The sequence below is a fragment of the Eriocheir sinensis genome, chromosome 41, assembly GCF_024679095.1.
Source record: "Eriocheir sinensis breed Jianghai 21 chromosome 41, ASM2467909v1, whole genome shotgun sequence".
Lineage (NCBI taxonomy): Eukaryota > Metazoa > Arthropoda > Malacostraca > Decapoda > Varunidae > Eriocheir > Eriocheir sinensis.
This window is the reverse complement of record NC_066549.1, coordinates 12184532-12209219: the sequence shown is the minus strand read 5'-3', so window position 1 is coordinate 12209219 and position 24688 is coordinate 12184532. Positions and strand designations below refer to the sequence as shown.

Sequence of the window (24688 nt, the reverse complement as noted above, 5' to 3'; positions counted from 1 at the left end):
TGCATTTTTTTCATAATATCTCAATATTAGCCCACGGTCTTGTTAAATACTACAACAGAAATTCCAACTTTCCTCCAGGGCTCGCGTCTCCTTTGGAAATTACTAAAGCCCTTAGGGGGCGCGCCCCCTTTTTAAGAACAACTACTTCAGACTCTAAACTAACCTTTGAGTCTCACTTGGGGTCTGTCGCTGACTCGCTTCATCAATCTCTCAGAAGATTGATTTTCTTCGCAAGTGCAAAAAGTTCTTTTCTGTCGACAGCGTTGTAGGCAGATGTTTATGGTCATACCATCTTGCTTTGTTCATTCTGTTCCCCCCCACCCCACCCCCCGGAGCTCCACTTAATCCTCTTCAAAGAGTTGTGCTAAAGCTTGAATCGGTAGGTGGTCATCAGGACAGCATGTGGGTGGTCTCTGAGGCGTTGATAGGGAGGGTCTGCCCACGGGCTCCCTCGACGCCATCTTGCATCTGTGCCGCTCAATCTCGCTGCCCAGCGCTTCTGTCTAAACACACGTTTAACAGCAAGAGATAGAAATAATGATATTTAAAATTCCATCAGCTTGTGTTAAGGCGGGAGCGCAGGGTAGGAGGCAGTAAGCATGAGGGGCAAGGATAACTGATGAATTCGGGTCATCTAGGACACCGTGCCCGCACGCTGACCACTCAGCCACCACCTAAATACCTTCATACTTAAACATGCATGCACACATTTTTTTCTATTATGTACATGTCTATCACAAATATACATACGTAAACGTAACATGTATAGGGTACATTAATCACTGTCAGGAAAACAGGATTTATTTTAATTTGCTTTTTGAAAGAAAGTAGATTTGTTATTGTTTTGAGTATTGTTTTCGATATGTCCACATTTGGAAAAACATTAAGAATTTTGAAACACTGAAACGGTTTTCTTCGGAGGTCAGTCTCAAGAAAGAATATATCAATATATAAGAGCCCCATCCCTTCCATAGACGTAGGAGGTGGGGGGGCAGGGGGGCTATTGCTCACCCAGTTTTCGGAAGTGAAATTCGGGCAAAACTTTCCTCAAATTCTGGCAGACATGTAGGCTCATGTCTGCCCGAATAACCAAATGACCTGCACTAGAAAATGTTAAAGTTAGTCAAGATAAGCCGTCCAAACATTTGAGAATTCGCTGAAAAGCTACATAACGCAAAGATGGAAAGTACAGTAAGTATCCTTGTTGATGAAACCTCTGATATCAGCAATAAAGAACGTCTCAGAGGGTCTCAGGTATGTTCATTACGGTGAAACTCAAGAAACGTTTATTGAATTTTATGAAACAAAATCAGCAGAAGGAGAAGTGGTGTTTAAGTTGATGCAAACGGTGCTGAAAAATGTTAGTATCAGAATAGTGGATATTGTAGGCCACTGATTTGATGGGGCCTCAAATATAGGTGGTCCAAAGAAAGGCGTTGCTGCAGGAATACATGAGGTTGCACCACTGGCCATTTATGTACATTGCTATAGGCACTTACTGAATTTGGAAATTAAGGACACTCTTGAGGAAAACTGTAATGAGGAATGCCCAAAGAGTAGTTTTAGTGCTGTGCAACTTTTTCAACTCTTCAAAGAGATAATACGTCCTGAAGAATGTAATCTTGCAGGAGGCAAGCCGAGCCAGACACTAAATTAAAAACTATGAGTGAGACGAGGTGGGCGTGTAGGTGGGAAGCTATAAATGCATTTGAGCAACAACAGCACTTACGTTAGCCTTGATGGAATCGGTAACATGAATGATGCCAAGACATTCGTTGATACCAGATACCTTTTGACCTCTGTATGTGACTTACAGTTCATTATTGGCTTAGAAGTGTTGAAGACAATTTTCTGCAACACCAATGTACTGTAAGACACTTACAAGGAACGGACATGGGTGTTTCCTATATCAGCTAAAGTCACTGTCGAAGTTACCATCAAAATATTGATGAAATGCAGGGATGAATAAAACTTTTCATTACTCTGGAAAAAAAGCATGGACAGATGCAGAAAAAAATAAACAGTATACATCAGATGTGCAACCTGTGACAATGTCACTCCAAAGGAAAAAAAAACTATCAAGGAGACTGCTGGCCTTAATTAACAGGGGAGGGACAAGCAAGACACAATGTCAGACAAACAGAGAGCAAGATGCGAAATTTATTATGATCCACTTGACAGGGTTGTGACTGAGATGCAGGAAAAATATAATTGTAGTAGCTCAATTCTCTTTACATCTTTGAGAAAAATATTGATGGGAGATGCCGATGATGACAACTACAAGGTTATAGCTGAGTTTTACGTTCTGGAGGAGGATAAACTATTTATCAAAACCTTGAAACTGATTGTCAGCCTAAAACTGCAAGTGAAATCGTTAAGTTCTTCGATTCCAATTCTTTGTCTTCTACTTTGCCCCACTTCTCAACATCAGCCAAGATACTAGCCACCTTCCCAGCAACATCATGTTCAGCAGAGATCGTTCTCATGTCTTCCAAGGCTAAAGCCATACCTCCGATCAACACTGGGATAAGAAAGACTTTCTAGCCCAGCAAAATTGAATACTGAAAGGAATTTTGTAAACTAGCTGAACACAGAATTCATAACTGATATTTTTGGTAGACGTCATGGTAGGGATAAATACTTATCCTAAGGTTCATATTGATATCAATTTATATTTTTTATAGTGCCCTATATTGCTATCTATAATGTTCAGCTGCAATAAAAATACAAAATAAAAATGAAAAAAAAGTTTTATATATATATATATATATATATATATATATATATATATATATATATATATATATATATATATATATATATATATATATATATATATATAGAGATATAGAGAGAGAGAGAGAGAGAGAGAGAGAGAGAGAGAGAGAGAGAGAGAGAGAGAGAGAGAGAGAGAGAGAGAGAGAGAGAGAGAGAGAGATAATATGGGGGTGAGTGAGTCACAGGTGGAGATACGCCCACTCACTTGGCCCCGTGTGGAAGTATAAAAGCAGGTGAGAGAGGCCAGGTAAGGCAGAGCACCAACCTCCAGTTCATCTCCAACCATGAACACTCTGCCTCTTTTCGTCGCCGCCCTGGCCTCACTCGCCCTCACAGGTAAAAATGCACAGCTGTGTTGAGTGTGAACAGGTAGACAGACAGAGCGATACACTGACGACCAACCCTTCCCGTACAAACACTAGTCTGTTACCCTTGTCCTCACAAGTAAAAATGTACTGTTATGGAGGTGCTAATGGGCAGGTAGGCAAGCAGTCCTCCTTCTTGTACACAACTGACTCAAGAACTCAAGAAAGATGCAGACCTACCATCACCATCCTCCTCATCCATAGAATAATTTATCTTTTCCTTGAATGCGCCCTTGTCGTTTACTCTCACCACATGAACACTCACACAGAATACGAATCTTTTTAATTTAAACCCTACTACGTGCCCTATACCCGGGTCTCCTAAAACCAGTAACATTACCCTTATAAAACTTTTCCTTTATCCATTTGTTAAATGTAATAAAATTCTGCCGCATCTTTTGCCTTTCTAAACGATGTAAATTAAACGTTTAAGACTATCCTTAATCGGCAAGTATCTCAACTCACGAATCACCTTTGTCACATTCTCTGTATAGATTTTAACATGTTGATATATAGGAAAACAAGACACAATCAAGATGAGGTCAAAATAATATTAAATATTGCTTGAGGATGACTTCAGCGCCTCTCGCTTCTCTTGCTTACAATTGAAATATAACCCAGTACCCTGACTGAGTGATTCCTAGAGTTAAATCACTAGTTTATTGGAGGGAGATCATAGTTCACTAAAACGCCTAAATATTTCTTACCTCTACACCTGCTTAAGAGAGTGTCATTTAAAGAGCAATTATGTTGGCAGTTATATTTTCTAGATTCAGAACGCGAAAGTTAACAACATTGAGCTGGATAATTTGATACAGCTGTCCCAAATTTTATCGGCTGCTATATGAACGATGCAATATTAAATGAGCGAATGATAATTAGGGTAGGATAAAGTTGGTGCATATTTTATGGCTGCGCGTGGCTGCGATGCTCATCTCCGTACTGACGGCCATTTGAGCCTGTGGTGGGTAAGAATTATGGAGGGAAGGGTGGAGGCTGCATGGCGTGCTAATCCAAGGGAGTGAGGTGAAGCCGCTGTACTGTCATTTTACTCGACATCAATATAGCGGATACCCAGGTGACAACTCACGCCCACCACCTTAGTTACTACCGTTAGACCTCGTCTTATTCATTATGACGGTATTGTTTTCTTATTATCGTACACTTATTGCTGTGATAGATTTGGTTCGTAAATACTAATATAACAGAAACCAACTTTGAGATTTCGGAAGCTTATTACACCAACACTTCACTGATGTTTCTTTACCTACTTACATGTTTATCAGCCACTAACCAGCGCAACATATTCATCGTATTCCTACTTTAAACAGCTTATAGAGAACAGTGTTCTTGTCTGTAAACTGTTTTCCTGCAAAGGAATACCTCGCCTGTAAATAGGTCTCAGCAACAGCTTTGATTAGCAATATTATAATGGTCTCATAGCTAAACAAAAAATGAGTTTACTATGATGATTCCACACCGCGGAAATCCAGGTTGACTGTGACTTGACGAACCTGACCTGACTAACACCTGACACATGACAGGTATTCGCCATCCTGACGGCGAGAGAAATGACAGTTAAGCGGCTTCACAGGTTAGGGACTAGAGTCGACTCCATTCTTTATACCTCAGTGGTAAAAGTCCATTACCCCGGGACACGGGACACGGGACAACTCGAAAGGGAGTGTTAACAGCTGGATGAGCTGGACGCCGACTGCCTGGGCAGGCAGGGCCAAACCTAAGAATTTTTTAGTGGGTGGGGGCTGGTAATTTTTTTTTATTACTGAGTTAATAATTAATAAGCCTCATTTTTTCTTACGTGACATTTTATAATTAAGTGTTGACTTGATTATTACACATTAGTAATGGACAGCTTACCATGAAAAGTGTGTGTGAGTGTGTGGGGGGGGGGGGGGGGAAGGATACTCTATCCCCCTCAGTCTGAAAAATGAGGGGGACATGTCCCCCCCACAATCGACACCCATGAATTAGCAGGGTTATTACATAAGTGATAAGGCTTGTAATAATTTGTAGTAGACTGTAGGCTATATAGCGAGCTGACTGACGAAAATCAAGGACACTAGCGAGTCACACGTCTTTACTTGTCCAACTGTTAACACCGTCTGAACACTCAGAAGTCAGAAGCTGGACATAGTATAAAATGATCACTTTTCTTGTGAAACATGCACACACATTATAATGATACTATATATGTATGTATATATATGCATACGTATACGTGTGTGTGTGTGTAGCCAGTGAGATTCGTGCATATGGCAGCGTAATGCCAAGGTATACATAGAACAATGACGCAAACCCCAAAGTTACTGTCATTCCCCCATTTTTGTTCTTTTTTTACCTTTTGGGAGAAATTAATTTAGTGGGTGGACAATTTATTTTCGTAGGTGGGTAGTCGCCCACGCAGTTAACAGGTTACGTTTAGGCCTGTGGGCAGGGATTCGAACCCGTGCCCGCGGAGTCGTAGTCAGGCACGCTAACCACTACTCCATGGAGGCGCTTGAGGATAGGCATTGTTTAATGTAAGTGGCGTTTATTTTAGATCGTTTTTGTAATACTTCTTGTACTGAGATGCGATTACTCTTTTGGCTGCCTATAGTACCTCTAATAAACCGGTCTTGAGATAGTATTTGCCCAGCACGAGGCATCAAGCATCATGCAGTGAGTGAGTGGTCGTGGCTGTGATCGGATGTGTTGCGTCTTGCTCCACGCGGAAAGTGCTTTGTCGACATGGCTGCCAGGGTCAAGAGCGTAAGGGATTTGTGTTACGTTTGTGAGGATTTCACAGGCGAGAAGTGGATTGGATGCTGTTTGTGCCCTAAATGGTGTCATGTGAAGTGTGCTCATTTGTCTGAAATTAAGCAGTATAATATACCTAAAATTAATTAGATTTGCACCCCATGCCTCCATAAAGCGTCTCTGGCAACCAAAATTGTGGAGAAATTGGATGAATTCCAGCAAGAATTATCTAAAGAAATATCTGTGGTTAAAGATGAGGTTGATTCAAGGGCTGAGAAGATGCAGGAGGAGCTGGGATCAGTTCCTGACGCGCTTCGTGAGACAAAGCAAATCTTAGTTGGACTAAGGTGGCGAAGAGAGAAGAGAAGAGGTGAAGAAAAATTTCCTAGTTGTGAAAGCTTCTACCCGGGAAAAGAAGGCAACGGATATGAAGGATGAAGTCTCCCAGGCATTGAAGGTATTCAAATAACTGATTCAAGATTCACAAATGGAGGTAATATTGTCATAAACTTTGATAATGAGAACACAAGGGCTGAGGCTGCTCAAAAATTGGAGTCTGTTGAGCGAATTAGTACCAAGAGTGTTGGAGAGATGAAACCAAAGATCATGATATGCAATGTGCATAAAGAGAACAAGAAAAAATAAAGGAGACCATCTTAGACCTCAATGTGTTCGTACACACAATTCAGGGTGTTGAGAATAAGATTGAGCTGATTTTTAGTAAGCCTGCAGCTGGCGGCACGATGCACTACATTTTGAGGTGCGACCCAACTGTGAGAGAGCTGATTTACAAGAATCATGACAAGTTAAAATTAGAATGGGGAAGATACACTGAGAGACAGATACCATGCAATTATATGTTACCATTGTCAGAGATATGGCCATCTTGAGGCCAACTGTACTGCCAAGACCAATGGAGAAGCCCAAAAATGTTTCAAATGCGCTGGCAATCATAAATCAAAGGAGTGCGCCGTGGCTGAGAAGAAATGCATAAATTGTGTGAGGTACAAGAAGCCTGAAATCAACCACTCAGCGAATGGCCAGTGTTGTGTAGTTCTTCAAACCGAAATTGATAGAATTCGTAACATAACCGATAATGGGTATTAATAAGTGTTTATAATCAGACAAATTGTGTGTTAAATGTTCAGTGAATTTCAAATAAATTAGTGCGAACCCAAACACGGCCAAGTGACTATAATGATGCAAAGTTTATTAAAAGGACATCAGTAGACTATTCATGAAAGCAATCAAGACTCACTCACTACGATGTTTTGAATAAGTGCATCGAGGATTATTATCGAGGCTAACATCGTAATTGTTGACGGCCCTCGCAGAACGATGCACTAGCGGTGGAGCGAGGCCTGAAACCTCATCAACGGTAAACGGTAAACGGTAAATAATGCATGTGAAACTCTGGTCTAAGATGTACGAGAAGAAGTTGAAGGAAGAAAATGAATGTGATAGTATTGAAATCGGGCTAAAGTGCATAAAGAGAAACATTGTCAATATTAAAACTGATCTTAGTTGCATACTGATAAATTAATATTTGGTGATTGTGAAACTGGGTATTAATGATTTTTCTTATTTTAATCTTGAAACAATATAATGAAGAAGAAAGGTTTCCAAGTATAGATGGCTGATTTAAAGGAATTGGCACAAAACGACAACATCAACAGCTCCATCTATCTCACGCATCCAAGAAGAGCACCGCAAGCACTAAAAAAAAAAAAAAAAGAAAAAAGACGACGAAACCACTAACTTCCCCCCCACACCAGGTTGTTGTTAGTAATTACACAAAGTTCTAGCTAAAATTGCTTCACACACACACACACACACACACACACACACACACACACACACACACACACACACACACACACCTGCCCGGAGGTTTATAGATTCCCCAATACTCGAGGGAGCATCACTGGACTTACCTTTTTGTTGCTCCAGAAAACTTAAATTCGACCCCAACTTTACTTCTTTTTTTTACTTAACGGCAAATAACAACAGTAAGAAAATTGCGCTAATCACTGCTCCAATAAAAGAAAATATAAATGTTTGAAAAAAGGTGAGGAAATGGTGTGTGTGTGTGTGTGTGTGTGTGTGTGTGTGTGTGTGTGTAGAGTGAACGTAGTTTGGCGTGGAAGGTAAGATAATTTGTCTTTAGAGAGTACAGTGGAACCTCGGGTCACAAACGCCTCTCATCACAAACAAATCGGTTCACGAACAAATTTTCCGAACAGAAGACGTCTCGGGTGACGAACGGTGTCACAAGCTACGAACACGCAAGCCGACAACATCGTGGGGCGACAAGCCGGGATTATCGGCGGGAGACCGTCAGTTGGTAGTGATGGGGAAACAAAGTACTTTCTGCAAACCGACTAATTCGGTTTTGATTGCTCTTCAAAACCAAGTAAACCGAGTACCGAATGATTCCTTTGCTCAAAGGAGACAGGAGGACAGCAGATTATACATATATATATATATATATATATATATATATATATATATATATATATATATATATATATATATATATATATATATATATATATATATATATATATATATATATATTGAACTGTGATCCCACAGCACGGGGTGTTCTCTTATCTTGTCAATTAAATAGTATACAAAGTAGCTCTGCCAGTCCACTTTGCGAGTCTCTTATATTATAGTATGCCATCTTCCACTGCTCCTCACTCCTCAGCCACTGCCGTCGTCTGCTTGTTTACATACAGCCGAGTGGTTGCTCGTACCCACAACCGTTGGTTCCATCCTTACGGATGGAACCAACGGTTGGAGGAAAACGGCCAGTGTGACACCGCCTATTGCGCCGTCAATTCTCCTCCGTACAGGTACGGTAAAATTAAATTAAGTTTTTGTCTATATTTTATCAGCTTAGTATTGAATTCCTCTCTTTTTGTGTTAGATTTATTGATATCCATTGGTTTTGTGTTATGAACTTGTGCACCAAGTACTGTTGTAAAAATATAAAAAAGCAATCAACTGGGGCCCAGGAACGAATTAATCCATTTTACATTGATTTCTATGGGGAAAATAGCTTCGGTTTACGAACATTTCGGGTGACGAACGGCCTTCAGGAAGGAATTAAGTTCGTAGACCGAGGCTCCACTGTATACTGAACTACTCTCTGGTGTAAATGAGGCAATAGGGAAACGGAAAGTGAGGACACAGGAGGGTCAGTCTTTGGTGAACTTGCAGCACCCTCTCGTCTCCCATATATGCCTCACCGGGAATGGCTTACATCCGTTTGGGGTGTTTTCCTGCCTACGCCAAGTATTTGATTTTTCTATTTTACATATGAGCTTCCGGAGTGGCAAAAATTAAACCTGATAATGATATTTTCTTCCCCGGCAGGAACTTGATAAACTGACACCCTTTCCAAGTTCGTTTTCTTATTTACCTGTATATTTCTCTAAATTAAACAACCACTCGTCTAGCCTAGAGTTGTATCCTTGACACAGAGGGTGTGATGGTGTACGCTTTATGGTGTTGAACTATTGTAAACTAAACTAATGCCTCCAAAACAAATCCTTCGTAACTCGACCCACCCTAGCGGAAACTAACCTAACCTCTCATGTAATGTATGAAAATGCTGGGCGGCAGAGGGAGTGATGGTGTGCTGCTACGATTTATACTCTCCATCTGACGTAAATAAGCAAATCTGCAACAAAATACATCCTAAACCAACCATTCGTAACCCAACCCACCTTAGCAGAAACTAACCTAACCCTTCGTTGTATCCGGGGCGGCAGAGGGCGTGACGGTGTGTTACTTCGGGTCATGGGCCGTGTACCGCCCAGGACACGGCAAGTTTGACGTGGAGAACATCGATCCCTTCAGGTGTTCCCACCTCATCTATAGCTTCGCTGGCCTGACCGACGACAACAAGATTAAGGTGACGAGAGAAAGAGAGCGAGATCGAGAGAGAAAAATTGTCTGTTCCTCGTTCTATTAATATTCCTCTTTCCTTTTACATTTTTCTACTTGTTCCTATTTATCTACTTCCTCCTTCTCCTCCTCCTCCTCCATGTTCTTTTCTTTTCTCTTTTTTTTTTAACTTCAAACAAATTATTTCTTCTTATGATCTCAAGACGTACAATATGTTTTGACCCTAACTATTTTACTGTTTTGATCTTTTTTCCATTTTCGTTTTTGATTCATCACTAGTTTTATTTGTGTCTTTCTAACGTGTGGAAAGTAGCTTCAATCTCGTGTATGTGTGTGTGTGTGTGTGTGTGTGTGTGTGTGTGTGTGTGTGTGTGTGTGTGTGTGTGTGTGTGTGTGTGTGTGTGTGTGTGTGTGTGTGTGTGTGTGTGTGTGTGTGTGTGTGTGTGTGTGTTTTGCAATTTTCTCATCCCACACCTGTATCAATTCCAATTACCATTTATGTCGGCTTCACCTGTACTTTCCTTTGATGCCTATTTACATCTTACATCTGAGCACACCTGTCTCAGTCCTAATTATCAACACCGCCTTTACCTCCTTTCCACACCTCGGCACTGCTCCAATCCCTTACATCTTCAACACCTGTTTGATCACCAATTAACACCTGCTCCATTACAAACACCTGTGTCAGTGGAGCGGGGCCTGAAACCTCATCAACGGTAAACGGTAAACCATGTAATTTCTGCTCCATCTTATCCATAATAACGTTCCTTTTTTTTTTTTTTAATGCCCCAAACTCTCACCCTTCCCAGCTCAATCCCATTCTTCTAACACCTTTCCTTCACTTTTTTTCCACTATTACATCTGGTCTATTCCGATCAGTCAGTTACTCCTTTCCCATATTTATTCGCCTCCAAAGCATCCGTCTTACAGTTTTTCTCTTCACAAACCTTACCTATTCCAGTCAATTGCACCTTTTCTCCCTTTTCTTCGCCTCCTAACACTTGTCGTAGATCTATTTTCCCCTTCTACACTTCATCCCATTTCATTACTTTTCCCACTTCGTCTTCGCCTCCAAGCATCTGTCTTACACCTTTCCACTGCCCATACTTGTATCTATTCCAGTCAATTACACCTTTCCCATGTTTTCTTCGCCTCCAATTATTATCTGTCTTACGTGCCACCCTCCATTACGTGCCCCCATCCCAGTTACTATTATCTGCCGTACTTCCACTCCCCCTCACACCTCTTTACACCTTTTCTTATCCACACAGGTGCTGGATCCCTGGAATGACCTCTGCGATAACTACGGGAGATGCGCCTATGATCGGTTCACGGGGCTCAAGGAGATGAACCCTAGCTTGGTGACTCTGTTGGCAGTCGGTGGATGGAACGAAGGCTCAGCTAAGTACTCCGCGGTAAGGTTGTGGCGGTTTTGGGAATTACCCCAAGATAAAACTGGGGTTTGAAAGGGGAGAGGGAAGTATGGGGAGTGGGAAGGGGAGAGGGGAATGAAGGGAGGCGGTTGATTGAGTTTTTATTATTGGTATCATTTAGCAAGTTCTGTTATTTCTGATTCTGCTGCTGCTTTTATTATTGCACTACTTTTTTCTACAACTACTACTACTACTACTACTACTGCTACTACTCAAGCTTCTCCCGCCTTGAATAAGTTAAAGCAGCACATCATGGCGTCTTAAATCAAACATTTAAATTAATATGACGCCGCCTCTTCAACCTGACTCAAACAGCAGCAGCAGCAGTAGAAATATTAATGTAGTAGTAGTAGTAGTAGTAGTAGTAGTAGTAGTAGTAGTAGTAGTAGTAGTAGTAGTAGTAGTAGTAGTAATAGTAGTAGTAGCAGTAGTAGTAGTAGTAGTAGTAGTAGTAGTAGTAGTAGTAGTAGTAGTAGTAGTAGTAGTAGTAGTAGTAGTAGTAGTAGTAGTAGTAGCAGTAGCAGTAGTAGTAGTAGTAATAGTAGTAGTAGTAGTAGTAGTAGTAGTAGTAGTAGTAATAGTAGTAGTAGCAGTAGCAGTAGTAGTAGTATCAAGGAGAGGTAGTCAGTCATTCCAAAATTTCCATACACCATCAGTAACGACATTGTAATTTTCTTGCGTCCGCCCGAAGCTGTGTTACTCCTATGTTTCAACGGCGAGTGTCATGTCCAATATGAATTCTACCTTCATATCTTTCGAGCATAGTAAGTCACATTCCAACTTAGAATCATCATAAATACTTACACCATCGTATCTTACACTCACCATTAAGAACATCCAATCACACAGCCATCCTAAGTATTTACAACGTCGCATCAAACCCCCGACTTCGCCACTCATATGTTCGTGGCATCGCGGCCAGTTATACCTTCGCATTGTACAGCCACCATTAGGCAAACTGACGTATCTTACACCTTTCCACAGCCACCATTAGGGAAACTGACGTATCTTACATCCTCGCATTGTACAGCCACCATTAGGTAAACTGACGTATCTTACACCCTCGCATTGTACAGCCACCATTAGGTAAACTGACGTATCTTACACCTTTGTACAGCCACCATTAGGTAAACTGACGTATCTTACACCCTCGCACTGTACAGCCACCATTAGGTAAACTGACGTATCGTACACCCTCGTATTGTACAGCCACCATTAGGCAAACTGACGTATCTTACACCCTCGCACTGTACAGCCACCATTAGGCAAACTGACGTATCTTACACCCTCGCACTGTACAGCCACCATTAGGTAAACTGACGTATCTTACACCTTTGCACAGCCACCATTAGGCAAACTGACGTATCTTACACCCTCGCATTGTACAGCCACCATTAGGTAAACTGACGTATCTTACACCCTCGCATTGTACAGCCACCATTAGGCAAACTGACGTATCTTACACCCTCGCATTGTACAGCCACCATTAGGCAAACTGACGTATCTTACACCCTCGCATTGTACAGCCACCATTAGGCAAACTGACGTATCTTACACCAACTGACGTATTTTACACCTCCGCACTGTACAGCCACCATTTAGCAAAACTGACGTATCTACACCTCCTCACTGTACAGCCACCATTAGGCAAACTGACATATCTTACACCCTCGCATTGTACAGCCACCACTAGGCAAACTGACATATCTTACACCCGATATTAACTACTCTCGCATGTACATCCAGTCTTAAATAAACTGACCTATCTTAAACCGGGCATTAGTTACACCGGTGCAACTTAAGCCTCCTATTAAACCCAAACAAATTATTCCCATCATGAGACACATCGGCTCTTCTTTCGACCGGCAGATGGCAGCAAATCCAGCCGCCAGGGAGATCTTCGTGAAGTCCGCCATCGCGCTGCTGAAGAAACACAACTTTGACGGTCTTGACCTTGACTGGGAGTACCCGACCCAGAGGGGAGGCGCCCCCGCGGACAAGGTGAGGAGGAGGAGGAGGAGGAGGAGGAGAAGTAAGGCGTAGATGTTAGGTAAGATATTAGCCAAATAAAGAATATTTAAGAGTAACATGATACTAAATCGTGAAGAAGGAAGATATTAAATGATTCAAGAGGAGGAGGAGGAGGAGGAGGAGGAGGAGGAGAGTAAGAGGAGAAGGATAAGAAGAAGTATGAGGATGATAGGAAATGAAGCGTAGTAGTAAGCTTACCGAATTACGATGAAGGTAACTAAAATACGCTTCTTCTTTTCATCTCCACATCCTTACTTGTCCTCCACACACCCAACACCCTATAACACTGACTACATTGATCACTAACAACCCAACTAACAGACCCCAACACCCACTGCGAACAACCCAGCTACTCACATAACAGCCATCATAACCTGCCACAGCCACCACTAATAACCGAACTACCAACCAAAAAGCCTTCATTACTCACCACACCCAACAGTGACAACCCAAATACCTACCCTACAGCATGCATCAACATCCGCAGCAACTACCACAAACAACCCCACTACCAAACAGTCTTCACCCTCCATCACACTCTCCAAATTTCACCTTTCACCAAACCTCCACCACTAACAGCCCCACCCAACAACACTTTCCAGGCCAACTTCGTCCTGCTGTTGTCTGAGCTGAAGGCCGCCCTGCACGCCAACGGGATGATGCTGAGCGCTGCTGTGTCCGCTGGGAAGAACACTATTGACGCGGCTTATGACGTCCCCGGCGTGGCCCAGAACCTCGACCTCCTGAACCTGATGACCTACGACTTCCATGGAGCCTGGGAGCCCGAAACCCAACATCATTCCGCACTCTATGGCCAGCCTAACGATATTGGAGCCAATGCGTATCTTAACCAGGTAAGTTACACCCGAAGGACATAAACTGTATGGTAACTACCGAAATTTCATACTAAGGATCAAAAATTGCATACCAAGACCCTAGATTTCATACTATGGACCTCCCACCACATTTTAAACCGTCCTGAATTATTCCCCCACTTATCCCACATCATATCACATCCTGAGGTATGCCCCGACATCCAAGAACACCATCCCAAGTCCTACACCTTCTACCCACGTCCCTCTACTTCAGAACTTTGCCATCAACTACTGGATCAACAAAACCTTACAGACATCTATTGTTTATTCTTCCCTCTCTTTATTTCCTCTTCTTATAAACTAATATGTCCTTCAGGAATTTTAAACTAATCTCGCCTTCAAGAATTCTATATAAAACTCTTCTTCAGGACTTCTAAAGACAACTCTCCTTCAGGACTACGCCGTCAACTACTGGATTAGCCAGGGAATGCCTGCCAACAAGATATCCCAAGGAGTACCCCTGTATGGCCGCTGCTGGACCCTGAGCAGCAGCCTCAACACCGGCTACCGCGCCCCCGCCAGCCAGCCAGGGGCCGCAGGACCATACACAAATCAGGCCGGATTCTTGGGGTACAATGAGGTAAAGATTATATAGAATGTGTGGGGTGTGGGATAAAGTGAAGGGCAGATATGTAAGACTCTGTTAGGGCTGATGGGTAGGGGAGGTGTGGAATGAGGTGAAGGATATGTAGGCCTCTGTAAAGTTTGAAGGATAGGTGGAGTGTGTGATGAGGTGAAGAATGTATAGTTTGCCAAGTGAGGTGAAGAATGAGGTGGACGATAGCTAAGAGGCTAAGTGGAGTGAAAAATGCAAGGGGATCTGCCTTTACTTGCCTCCTCTCTTCCTCACCTTCAAAGTCTTCATCTTCTTGTTTCTCTTCCATTTTCTTACGCTCTGTCTCTCTTACTTCCATGTCACCCTTCTTCAGTTACAAGCCTTTTATTTTTTCCTACTTAACTCCTTTCTTTCCCTCTTTTAAATCTTCCATGTCTTCATCTTGTTTCTCTTCCTTTTACTTCCACTCTGTCTATTTCTGCTACTTCCATTTCTCTCACCCTTCTTCTATTACAAGCTTCCTTTCCTTGCCTCTCCTTATTTTCACCTTCCATGTCTTCACCTTCTTGTCTTTCTTCCTATTTCTATACCTATCTAAATCTTTCCAACTTTTCACCAGTACAAGCTTTTTTCACTCATTCCTCTTTCTTTCCTGACCTCTGCTCGGTTGGTGTGGGAAAGTTTCCAGAAATTGAAAAGTGAGGTTTTCCCACACCATGACTTAGGGAGAGCGGTTAGAGGTAGTCATCGAATTTAATTCATATTGTAAATGACGAGTGGCTTTACAATATTGACGTGGAATCGACCTAGTCCACCCAAAAGACGGAGCAATTTACTGAAGTTCAAAGAAAACACTTACAACTACCACTATAACAAAACCTCTACTAACACGACCCTCCCACGCCCCCAGATTTGCGAGAGCATACAGAACAACGGCTGGACTGTGGTGAACGACCCTGTCATGAACGAACCTTACGTGTACAGCATCGCGAACAACAACATCTGGTGTTCGTACGACGACCAGAACTCTCTGCAGACGAAGGTGAGGAGATCCTCGTCTTAAAAGTGTGGGTTTGTGCGTCCTTCTAACTTCTCCTTTCTCCCTCACTTCCGCTCATTTTGATTCTTTTTCCATATACCAACACCCACTCCTTCCCTTCCCTTCTCACTCCTCCATCTCCTTCTCCATATCCCTTACCCCCAACTCCCAACAATTTATCATTCTTTCCCCTTTTATTAAACTATTGTTCCTCCTTCTCCTCTTCCAACACCATCACCCAGCCCCCATTTCCCTTCTTCCTCCTCCATCACCTTGCCCATCCCCCTCTTTCGACAAACTATCATTCTTGTACCCTTCTACTATTGCTTTTCCTTCTCCTCCTCAATTTCCAGCACTACCACCATCTCCTTCCCTTCCCTCCCCATTTCTACATCTCCTCCTCTCCCGCCAGGCCAAGTACGCCAAGAGTCGCGGTCTGGCCGGCATGATGGTGTGGAGCATTGAGACAGATGACTTCAAGGGCAGCTGTGGCCGCAAATTCAACCTAATCAAGACCCTGAGGGAAACCTACGCTGGCAGAGACATCTTCCCGCCGATCACAAAGGACAACCCTACCATTGTAAGATTTGGTGGAGGTGATACAGAACATTGTGGAGGCGGTACATAGCTTGGTGGAGGAGGAGAACTTGGTGGAGGTGGTACGGAACTTGGTTAAGGTGATACTGATCTTGGTGGAAGGAGGTACAGAACTTGGTGGAGGTGGTGGTGAACTTAGTGGAGGGGGTGCATAACTTGGTGGAGGAGGTACAGAACTTGGTGGAAGCGGTACAGAACTTGGTGGAGGTGGTACTGGACTTGGTGGAGGAGATGCAGAACTTAGTGGAGAGGGTACAGACTTGGTGGAAGGGGTACAGAACTTGGTGGAAGGGGTATAGAACTTAGTGGAAGGGGTACAGAACGTAGTGGAAGGGGTACATAACTTGGTGGAAGTGGTACAGAACGTGGTGAAAGTGGTGCTGAACCTGGTAGAAGCGGTACAGAACTTGGTGGACGGGGTAAAGAACTTTGTGGGGGATACAGAACTTGGTGGAGGAGATGCTGAACTTGGTAGAGGCGGTACAGAACTTGGTGAACGGGACAAAGAATTTAGTTGGGGGTACAAAACTTGGTGGAGGCGGTGCAGAACTTGGTAGAGGCGGTACAGAACTTGGTGGACGGGACAAAGAACTTAGTTGGGGGTACAAAACTTGGTGGAGGCGGTGCAGAACTTGGTAGAGGCGGTACAGAACTTGGTGGACGGGGCAAAGGACTTAGTTGGGGGTACAAAACTTGGTGGAGGCGGTGCAGAACTTGGTAGGGGCGGTACAGAACCCCTAATCTCAAGGAACCAGTCTTACGATGAGATATGAAGCTTCCAGTTGAGCATTTGAGTGGGGAACTGTGTGTTATTGAAGAACATAACAGGTGAAGGCGATACAGAACGAGGAAGAAGATTTAGCAAGAGATGAAACATGAAGCTTCCAGTTGAGATTTTGAAAGTTTAGTGTAGAAGAAAGGGACAGCTGAGTGTTATCAAATAATATGAATTAGATATCTGGAAGGTTGTGGCGAGTTGTTAAGTGAAGAAATTGATTTTTTGGGGGCTATAAATGAATACTTAAGCCCCACTTAGTAATAATAGCAAGGTCAGATGTTAAGCACTTTGTAGCATCCATGTTTAAGTTGAACTATTGCTCGGTTGGTGTTCTGACGGATAAGTGTTCCGTTAATCTGTTGTCATAACCATCTACTTATCGGTAACTCTCATATTTTCCTGTTTTCCTCACACATTCCCTCCCATCTCCACGACCAGGACCTTTCCACTCGTTTCTCGATCCCCGACGCCACCCTCATCCAGTAAAGGCAACCTCTCCGTGTGCCCAGGTGTGTACGTGCATTAGACAGGTGTGTGGGAGGGGAAGCATGTTTGGATGGGTGTGTGGAAGTACGAAGGAGAGGATGGTTATGTGTATGGGATGTATGTGGGTTAATTGGTGGGTGGGTGTTGGGGATCTGTGTGTGTGTGTGTGTGTGTGTGTGTGTGTGTTCTCTTTTTCCTCATCCTTTCACATATTTTTTTGGTCCCTTTTTATAGCTAAACTCATATTTCTTCCCTTTTCTTTCTTCTGCTCCCTATTAATCTACAACGCTTTCCTCCCCTCCTTCCTTCACTCACTTCCCTCCCCTTCAATTTCCTCCTCTCTTCTCTTGACTCACTCCCTTCCCTCCCCTCTTCCCTCCTCGTTACTTAAATAGGCCCGTACGTCTTCCAGAAATGTTTGAAGTGTTGCGCAGTGTTGAGTGTTTATGAGGATTACCTTTACAGTGAGAGACTTCCCTGCTGAGCTGAGCGGTTGTATATATCGACTTTTGTGTTTCCTCTCTTTCCTCAGTAGGATTACAACTACACACCTAACACAGCACCCAGTGAAAGACAGTGAGCTTCTTGTGTCTACTAAACGTAAAAAAACTGTAACGTATAGAAGTACAAAAGCTTGACCCGTATACCAGCACACCTGTTTTGAAAAGGAGGAAAAATTTTATCCCCCGAGAATTTTTATCCCACCAGAAAACACGGGGTCTCATCCCTCATAGCCGCCACTCTCCGTCCTCTCCTGACTGACTGACTTAGCCGCCTCCTCTCCCCTCCTTGTGTTCACCTTAGCCCACAAAATTTTTCAATTGCTGTAATTGTTCAAAAAATATGCGATTCACTCACTACCAAACCAGCGACTCGAATGTGTGTGTGTTAGACTTAGACTTACAGGCAGGCACAACAAACAACCAACACGAACGAGGATAATTCTCTCTTTTTTTTTACTTGGAACATCCGTCACGTACCACCCTCTCCTCCTCCTCCTCCTCTTTCTTCTTCTTCTTCTTCTTCTTCTTCTTCTTCTTCTTTCTTCTTCTTCTTCTTCTCTTCTTCTTTCTCTTCTTCTTTCTTCTTCTTCTTCTTCTTCTTCTTCTTCTTCTTCTTCTTCTTCTTCTTCGTCTTCTTCTTCTCCTCTTTCTTTTCTCTTCTTCTTCTCATCTTCTTCCCCTTCTTCTTCACCATCTTCCGCCCCCATCCATCCCACCTTCCCTTGGCTCCCCTTCCCTCTCTCCTCTACCAGCCTCCCTACGCCCCTCGCCACCACACTCCCACTCTCACCACTCATCCATTTGTAAGACTTGTAGGGGACTCTGGTTAGAGGTCACATTAACGAATTTGCAGCTGAATACAGAGACGCGGAGGAACTCGCGAAGGAAAGACACAGTTTATTTGATTCACGCGGGACGCTTACGCCGGCTTCAACAGCAAAGCGAGCACAAGCAATACTAGTCTGAAAATTTGTTGTGACGACCTATGTGGATAACCGCAATAATAAGAAAACTACACTTGCAACACCGTATTAGGCCTCCCGAAACAACAGGCAGCGATGGACACTGCTCTACACGAAGAGAGATTCTTCACTAACACAAAGAGGAAAGCATTATAATTGGGGGGGGACTTTAACATTAAATTTCAACTTAGCCGTGCACTGCTTCCCCACCGACCTGGGGGGACCAACTTGCATCACCGACAATACAATCGACAACGCGTGGAACATCTTCAAATAAATAGAAGGCAAGTAGAAGGCTACAGTGCCTACGAAATCCAGGCGAGTAAAAATGGATGACGTAGATCCACCGTGAATGACCAAAAAAAAAATAAAAAAAAAAGTAAAAAAGAAAAAAATTTGGATAATGAGAATGCTACGGCCGAAGCCAGCACACAGTACACACAGTAGAGCTTATCGCAGCCTTATTCTTATTCGCCTAGCAAACGCGCGAAGCAAATAGCGCGCGAAATCAAAAAAACTCTTACAAAAAACTAAAAGAAAAAGTTCATCAAAGAAAGAAGAACCCAATATTGGTCCCCCCGAGTTTGAAGAGCTTAAACAACAAATACTCAACCACTCACCTACCATATTCAACCGGTCTTAAACTAAACAAGGTCCCAAGACTGACTGGATGGCGAACGTACGCGATTTTTTTCAAAAAAGAAGAAAAAAAAGCGTTTAAACTACAGGCCCATAAGTTTTTTTGACATCAGTGGCAAAAATAAAAAAAGATTATTAGAGATAAATAAACTTTTTTTCAGAAACAAATAATAAAATCTCCGACACCCAGCATGCTTTCAGAAAGCCTAACCTGCTCCTAACGAATATAGACTTCTTTTCCAAGGTATATATACAGAACTGGGATGCCCCATCCCCAGTGATTATATACCTACCTTCTTTCAGAAAGCTCGATCGTAACCGCACGAGCGACTCGACTCACTCTGACTGACAGCGGCGCATCGGAGCCATAATCTGATCAGAGATTGAGATTGGGCTCAAAACAGAAAAACAACGAGTACGGACAACCTTCCGATTGGCTACCAACTACCAGTCACTAGTCACTAGTGGAGGGTCAGTGCTGACCCATCCTCTATATCATATATCATATATATCAAATCAGGAGAATCAGGACTGAAAATCACAATATCTTGCAGATGACATGGAGATGCCCTGAGATGCCCTCACAAAGATCGAGACTGCGAAATCATCAGAAAGACCTCACATTCACGGAATGATGGGAAAAAAAAAATGTTCATTTTTATTGATGCAAAAAATGCAAAATCATGCGTGCAAAGTCAAAACATAAACAATCATACATCATCATGAATGGGAGACCTCTGCAGCGAAGCAGGAGGAAAAGGATCTTGCATCACTATCAGCAACCTGAAACACGCGACGCGAATCACAAAAAAAAAGCATACAAGGCCAACAATATGCTCAAGTTCATATCGAGGAACCAGTGTGTAAAACACCAGACGTGATGCTATCTCATTTAATTCCATGGTTAAGACCGCACAGTCGTGGTATGCAGCAGTCTTCAAATCCCATTGAAAGGACTGGACATAAAGTTACTGAACGACAACGACGCAAGATGATTCTCAAGCGACTCAATCTCTTTACATTGGAAAGACGACACGCGGGATATGATTCAATTCATCTAGTATCTAAAAAAAAAATCGATTATATTACTTCCTCTTCTTTGACAAACAAACAAAAAACAAGAAATAACGGTTTTATTATTCAGTCGTCGAGTCGTAATACAGACAGGACACAGTTTCTTTTTCTTTTTTCTTTCGGTCATCCGCCACCTTCCTCAGAAGTAGTAAACGCGTAATGCATCAATGCTTCAAATATAGATAATAAATTCATTTGAATTTCGAGGAGTCATTTCGCTGCGTCAACTGAATAACGTTCCATTCCATCCTCAACCTCTTCATCACTGCAGTGGCGTCAGGTCGTCCAGATCGCAACACCCAAGGGCGACCTGTAATGAGCCATACAGCCAATCTGCATTAATGCCACATGTTCCCTCCCGGCTTCCCTTACTCTCCTCCTCCCTTCACTTCCGCTCCTTCCTCCTCTTCAGCTCCCCTTCCCTCCCCTGCAGCCTCCTATCCTCCTCCCTTCACTCCCCTGCTCTCCTCCCCATCAATAAAATCTCCACCCACTCTCTTCCCTTTCCCCAACCTCCTATCCTTCTCCTTTAACTCCCTTTCAACCTCTTCCTCTTCACGTTTCACTCACTTCTTTCCTCCTTCACAGATCACCAACGCTTAGGAGCCCTGCACACCTAGACGCTCTTCAGCCCCCAGTCGATCATCTGTGACTCGGACAACCTCGTGTGCTTCGTTCCTGCCTCCTGCACTGATTTACACAGACGTACATGAAATACGTACATACCTACATACCCCCCACATGTTTACCGTAAAAGTAGCTCACTGTAGTAACTAACCTTGAATGCACACACACGCACTCGTATACATCTACAGGCTTGTTTGCTCACACATATGTATAATCTACATACTCACACTACCACCCTCACCATTACCAGCTCACCGTATCTCCAAACACCTGAGTCTTCCTTGTTTTCATTTTCCACATAAAAAAAAAAAAAAAAATGTGGCCAAAATGAAACGGAAGAAATTACGTAGATGGTGATGTTATTGGCGGTATTGATGATTATTGGCAAGTGAGGGCGGAAAAAAAAAAATAAAGCCACGGAGAAAATAAATAAATAAATAAGTTGAATAATAAAAAAATAATTCATTGTTAAAATTAGGACACAACCCACATCAAGAAAATTATGAACCATTTTCGAAATGAAATATCAATATAAATTTTATTGACTTTTATTCCTTTCAAAAGTTGCAAAAAAAATATATGATTTTTTTATTCATTTATTTGATTGATTTATTCTTTGCACTGCTCTGAAGGTATCTACGTATTTAGATTTTTTTCTATATTCTTTTGCAGCGAGCGAATTATATTTACATGTTTTCAGCGTGAGGACTAGTTAGATAACTACTTGTTATATTACTTTTCATATTTTTAATTTAATTAATTATTTATTTAATTTAATAATTACATGACACTTCAGGTGAAAAGATCCATTTTTTAGTATGTTTTATTTGATTCAAATGAAATGATTAAAAACAAGTAATTAAAATATCAAGTAGGTAATAAAAACTTGATCATAACTACAGATAATCCTCGAGTTATAGCTAGTGGGGCTTGGGACTGACAGGCTGGTCATAAGTCGAATTGGTCTAAGTCGAAATTTACATTACAAAAAAAATATTCAAGTGTCCCACCACAGATAGAGCGACGTTCCTACAACCCTCCCCTCCCCCTCAACCACTGGTCTCAAAATATATGGATTGGTTAACTCCGTGCAAGGCTTGAAGCCCTCAGCCCGCCATCTTTAGACTCCCACGGGCCAAATTATTTATATAAAATTTCAGACATCCGCACTCGCAATGTGGCAGTAGGACGTGATGAAACTTTTCCTTACAAATTTCTTGAATCTTTCAATGCCCCAACTACTAGTTTTTCATTCATTTATGGAAAAATAAACACTCATTGCTTGTGTCCATATTTTGCACACACAAGAAATGTTATTTGGCTGTAACATTCTCTAAATAGCATACATTGATAGGTATTATATTCTCAGTATATATTAGTTATATATACTTGGTCAGGTAATGAGTCAACGTCAAATATTGAAAGAGTTCTAGTCGTAGGCAGGGAAAATACAGATGAAGGAGATGCATACTCCATACGAGGGCGGACAAGGCCCCTGTATATGAATAGCAACTGTGCGGGGGAGAAGAACTGGCGGAGACGATACAGAACGCCCAATCTCGAGGAAGCTGATTTAGTGAGAGAGATGTGAAATTTCCAGTTAAGATTTTGAGTTTAGGATAGACCGAGGATGTTCAGTGTTGAAGAAGGTGACAGCAGAGTGTTGTCGAAGAATAGGGGATAGGTGTTTGGAAGATTGTGTCGAGTTGATAGGCGGAGAAATTGTTTTTTTGAGGCATTGAATCGTAAGTTTTACATACCTTGGTAGCGCAGTACATAACATTGGTGGGTCTTACCAGGAAGTCACTCGACAGATTGGCTAGACCCATGGTGTTATGGACTCGCTCAGTACGAGTATATGTCTTTGTCAATTTCTATGCAGGCGGACAGAGATTCGCATCCTTAAGTTGCTTGTGCTCTCTGTTTAACTTTATGGCTGTGAGACAAGGGCACAGAACAATGGCTTGGAGAAGCGTGTCGACGCCTTTGATACGAAATGCCTTCGCAGGATCATGAGGTATCACTGGAATGACTTCATCTTGAACCAGCGACTACTCTGTGAAACTATATCAATGTCTGTTACTTGCTTAGTTTGTGATCGCCAACTCCGGCTATATGGGCACTTGGCACGCCTTCTGGAAGACGATCCTGCTTAGAGGCTTTTCTGTATGATATAACCCTGAGTGGAGTAGACCAAGGAAACGCACAAGTAACTCGGAGTCACTGCGGAGAACTGCAGAGTCGTCGCTGGAGGTTCTGGTGATGGCTTTCGAGACACTGCACGAGGAGGCGAAGCCCTTGGGATTTCAGGTCTTCTGGGCCAAGACCAAGGTACAGGTGTTTGGAGGCTTGCTAGATAAAGCAGTACAGTCTGTTCATGTGTTTGGCGAGGACATTGTGATATCGGAAAATTTCAGATACCTTGGTTGCATAGTTCAGAACAACGGTGAGTCTCGCCAGGAAGTCTTACGGCGGACTGGCCTGGCCCACGGAGTTATGGACTCACTCAGCACGAGTATATGGCGTTGTCGATACCAGTGTAGAAGGACAAAGATCCGGATCTTCAAATCCCTTCTGTTCCCTGTCTTAAGCCCCGTTCACACTGTGCCGACTCTGGGCCACGACTACCCACGACTCTAGGGTACACGAGGTCTTGGGTGTTGATGTGAAAGGGTCGGGCATGTCATGAAAGAGGTCTAGAAACGGTCACCGAATGCTGAGCGTACGTCGGGAGGGGAGTGTGGGGTCGTGAGGATTTGCGCGAAAAAGTATTCCATGTTAAACTTCCACGACAAAAGTCGGCAAGGGTCTGGAGCAACCGTCATTTCCGGTTGAGGTCTGAGAGAGGTCGGGGTCTACAACTTTACAGGGGTAACTAATCCTATTATCAATATCATTATAGATAATATAGAAGTTGGTATAGTCTTTGTGTATTCTTACATATACATTGAGCCCTTTATACATTATTTATATTAACCATTGGATATAATTTTCCTGATCCAACAGTAATACTTCAATTAATATGTATCTATGTTAGCTATTTTGATGACAGGATTAGTTACCCCCTGCAAAGTTGTAGATAATAAATGTTAATGAAACTTGAGAAACGTAAGCATGGATATATGATAGACAGCAATATTTCTTAGTACCATTTTTATAACATATTTTTCAAATATTTCTATTACTGTATACTATTTGCCAACTCAGCAGCTGCTTAATTTAATTATATATCCTTAGCAATCAAAAAAGCGCAAAATCTGACTATGAATGAGT

At 42.5% G+C, this 24688-nt stretch overlaps 1 protein-coding gene across 2 annotated transcripts; it reads left to right on the top strand.

The window, feature by feature from the left end:
- Nucleotides 1-2972: 2972 nt before the first annotated feature.
- Nucleotides 2973-21954, top strand: LOC127009655 (probable chitinase 2). 2 transcript variants are annotated; one of them, XM_050882918.1, is made up of 10 exons: nt 2973-3114; nt 9680-9822; nt 11087-11230; nt 13118-13249; nt 13882-14133; nt 14549-14734; nt 15621-15752; nt 16162-16329; nt 17563-17633; nt 21377-21954. In XM_050882918.1, exons 1-9 carry the CDS (start codon nt 3063-3065, stop codon nt 17608-17610), a joined length of 1257 nt encoding a protein of 418 aa, XP_050738875.1. In that variant the 5' UTR covers nt 2973-3062; the 3' UTR covers nt 17611-17633; nt 21377-21954. The 2 variants fall into 2 exon arrangements, with proteins under 2 accessions (XP_050738875.1, XP_050738876.1); XM_050882919.1 differs by lacking the exon at nt 17563-17633 and having other exon boundaries at nt 3048-3114.
- Nucleotides 21955-24688: the final 2734 nt, after the last annotated feature.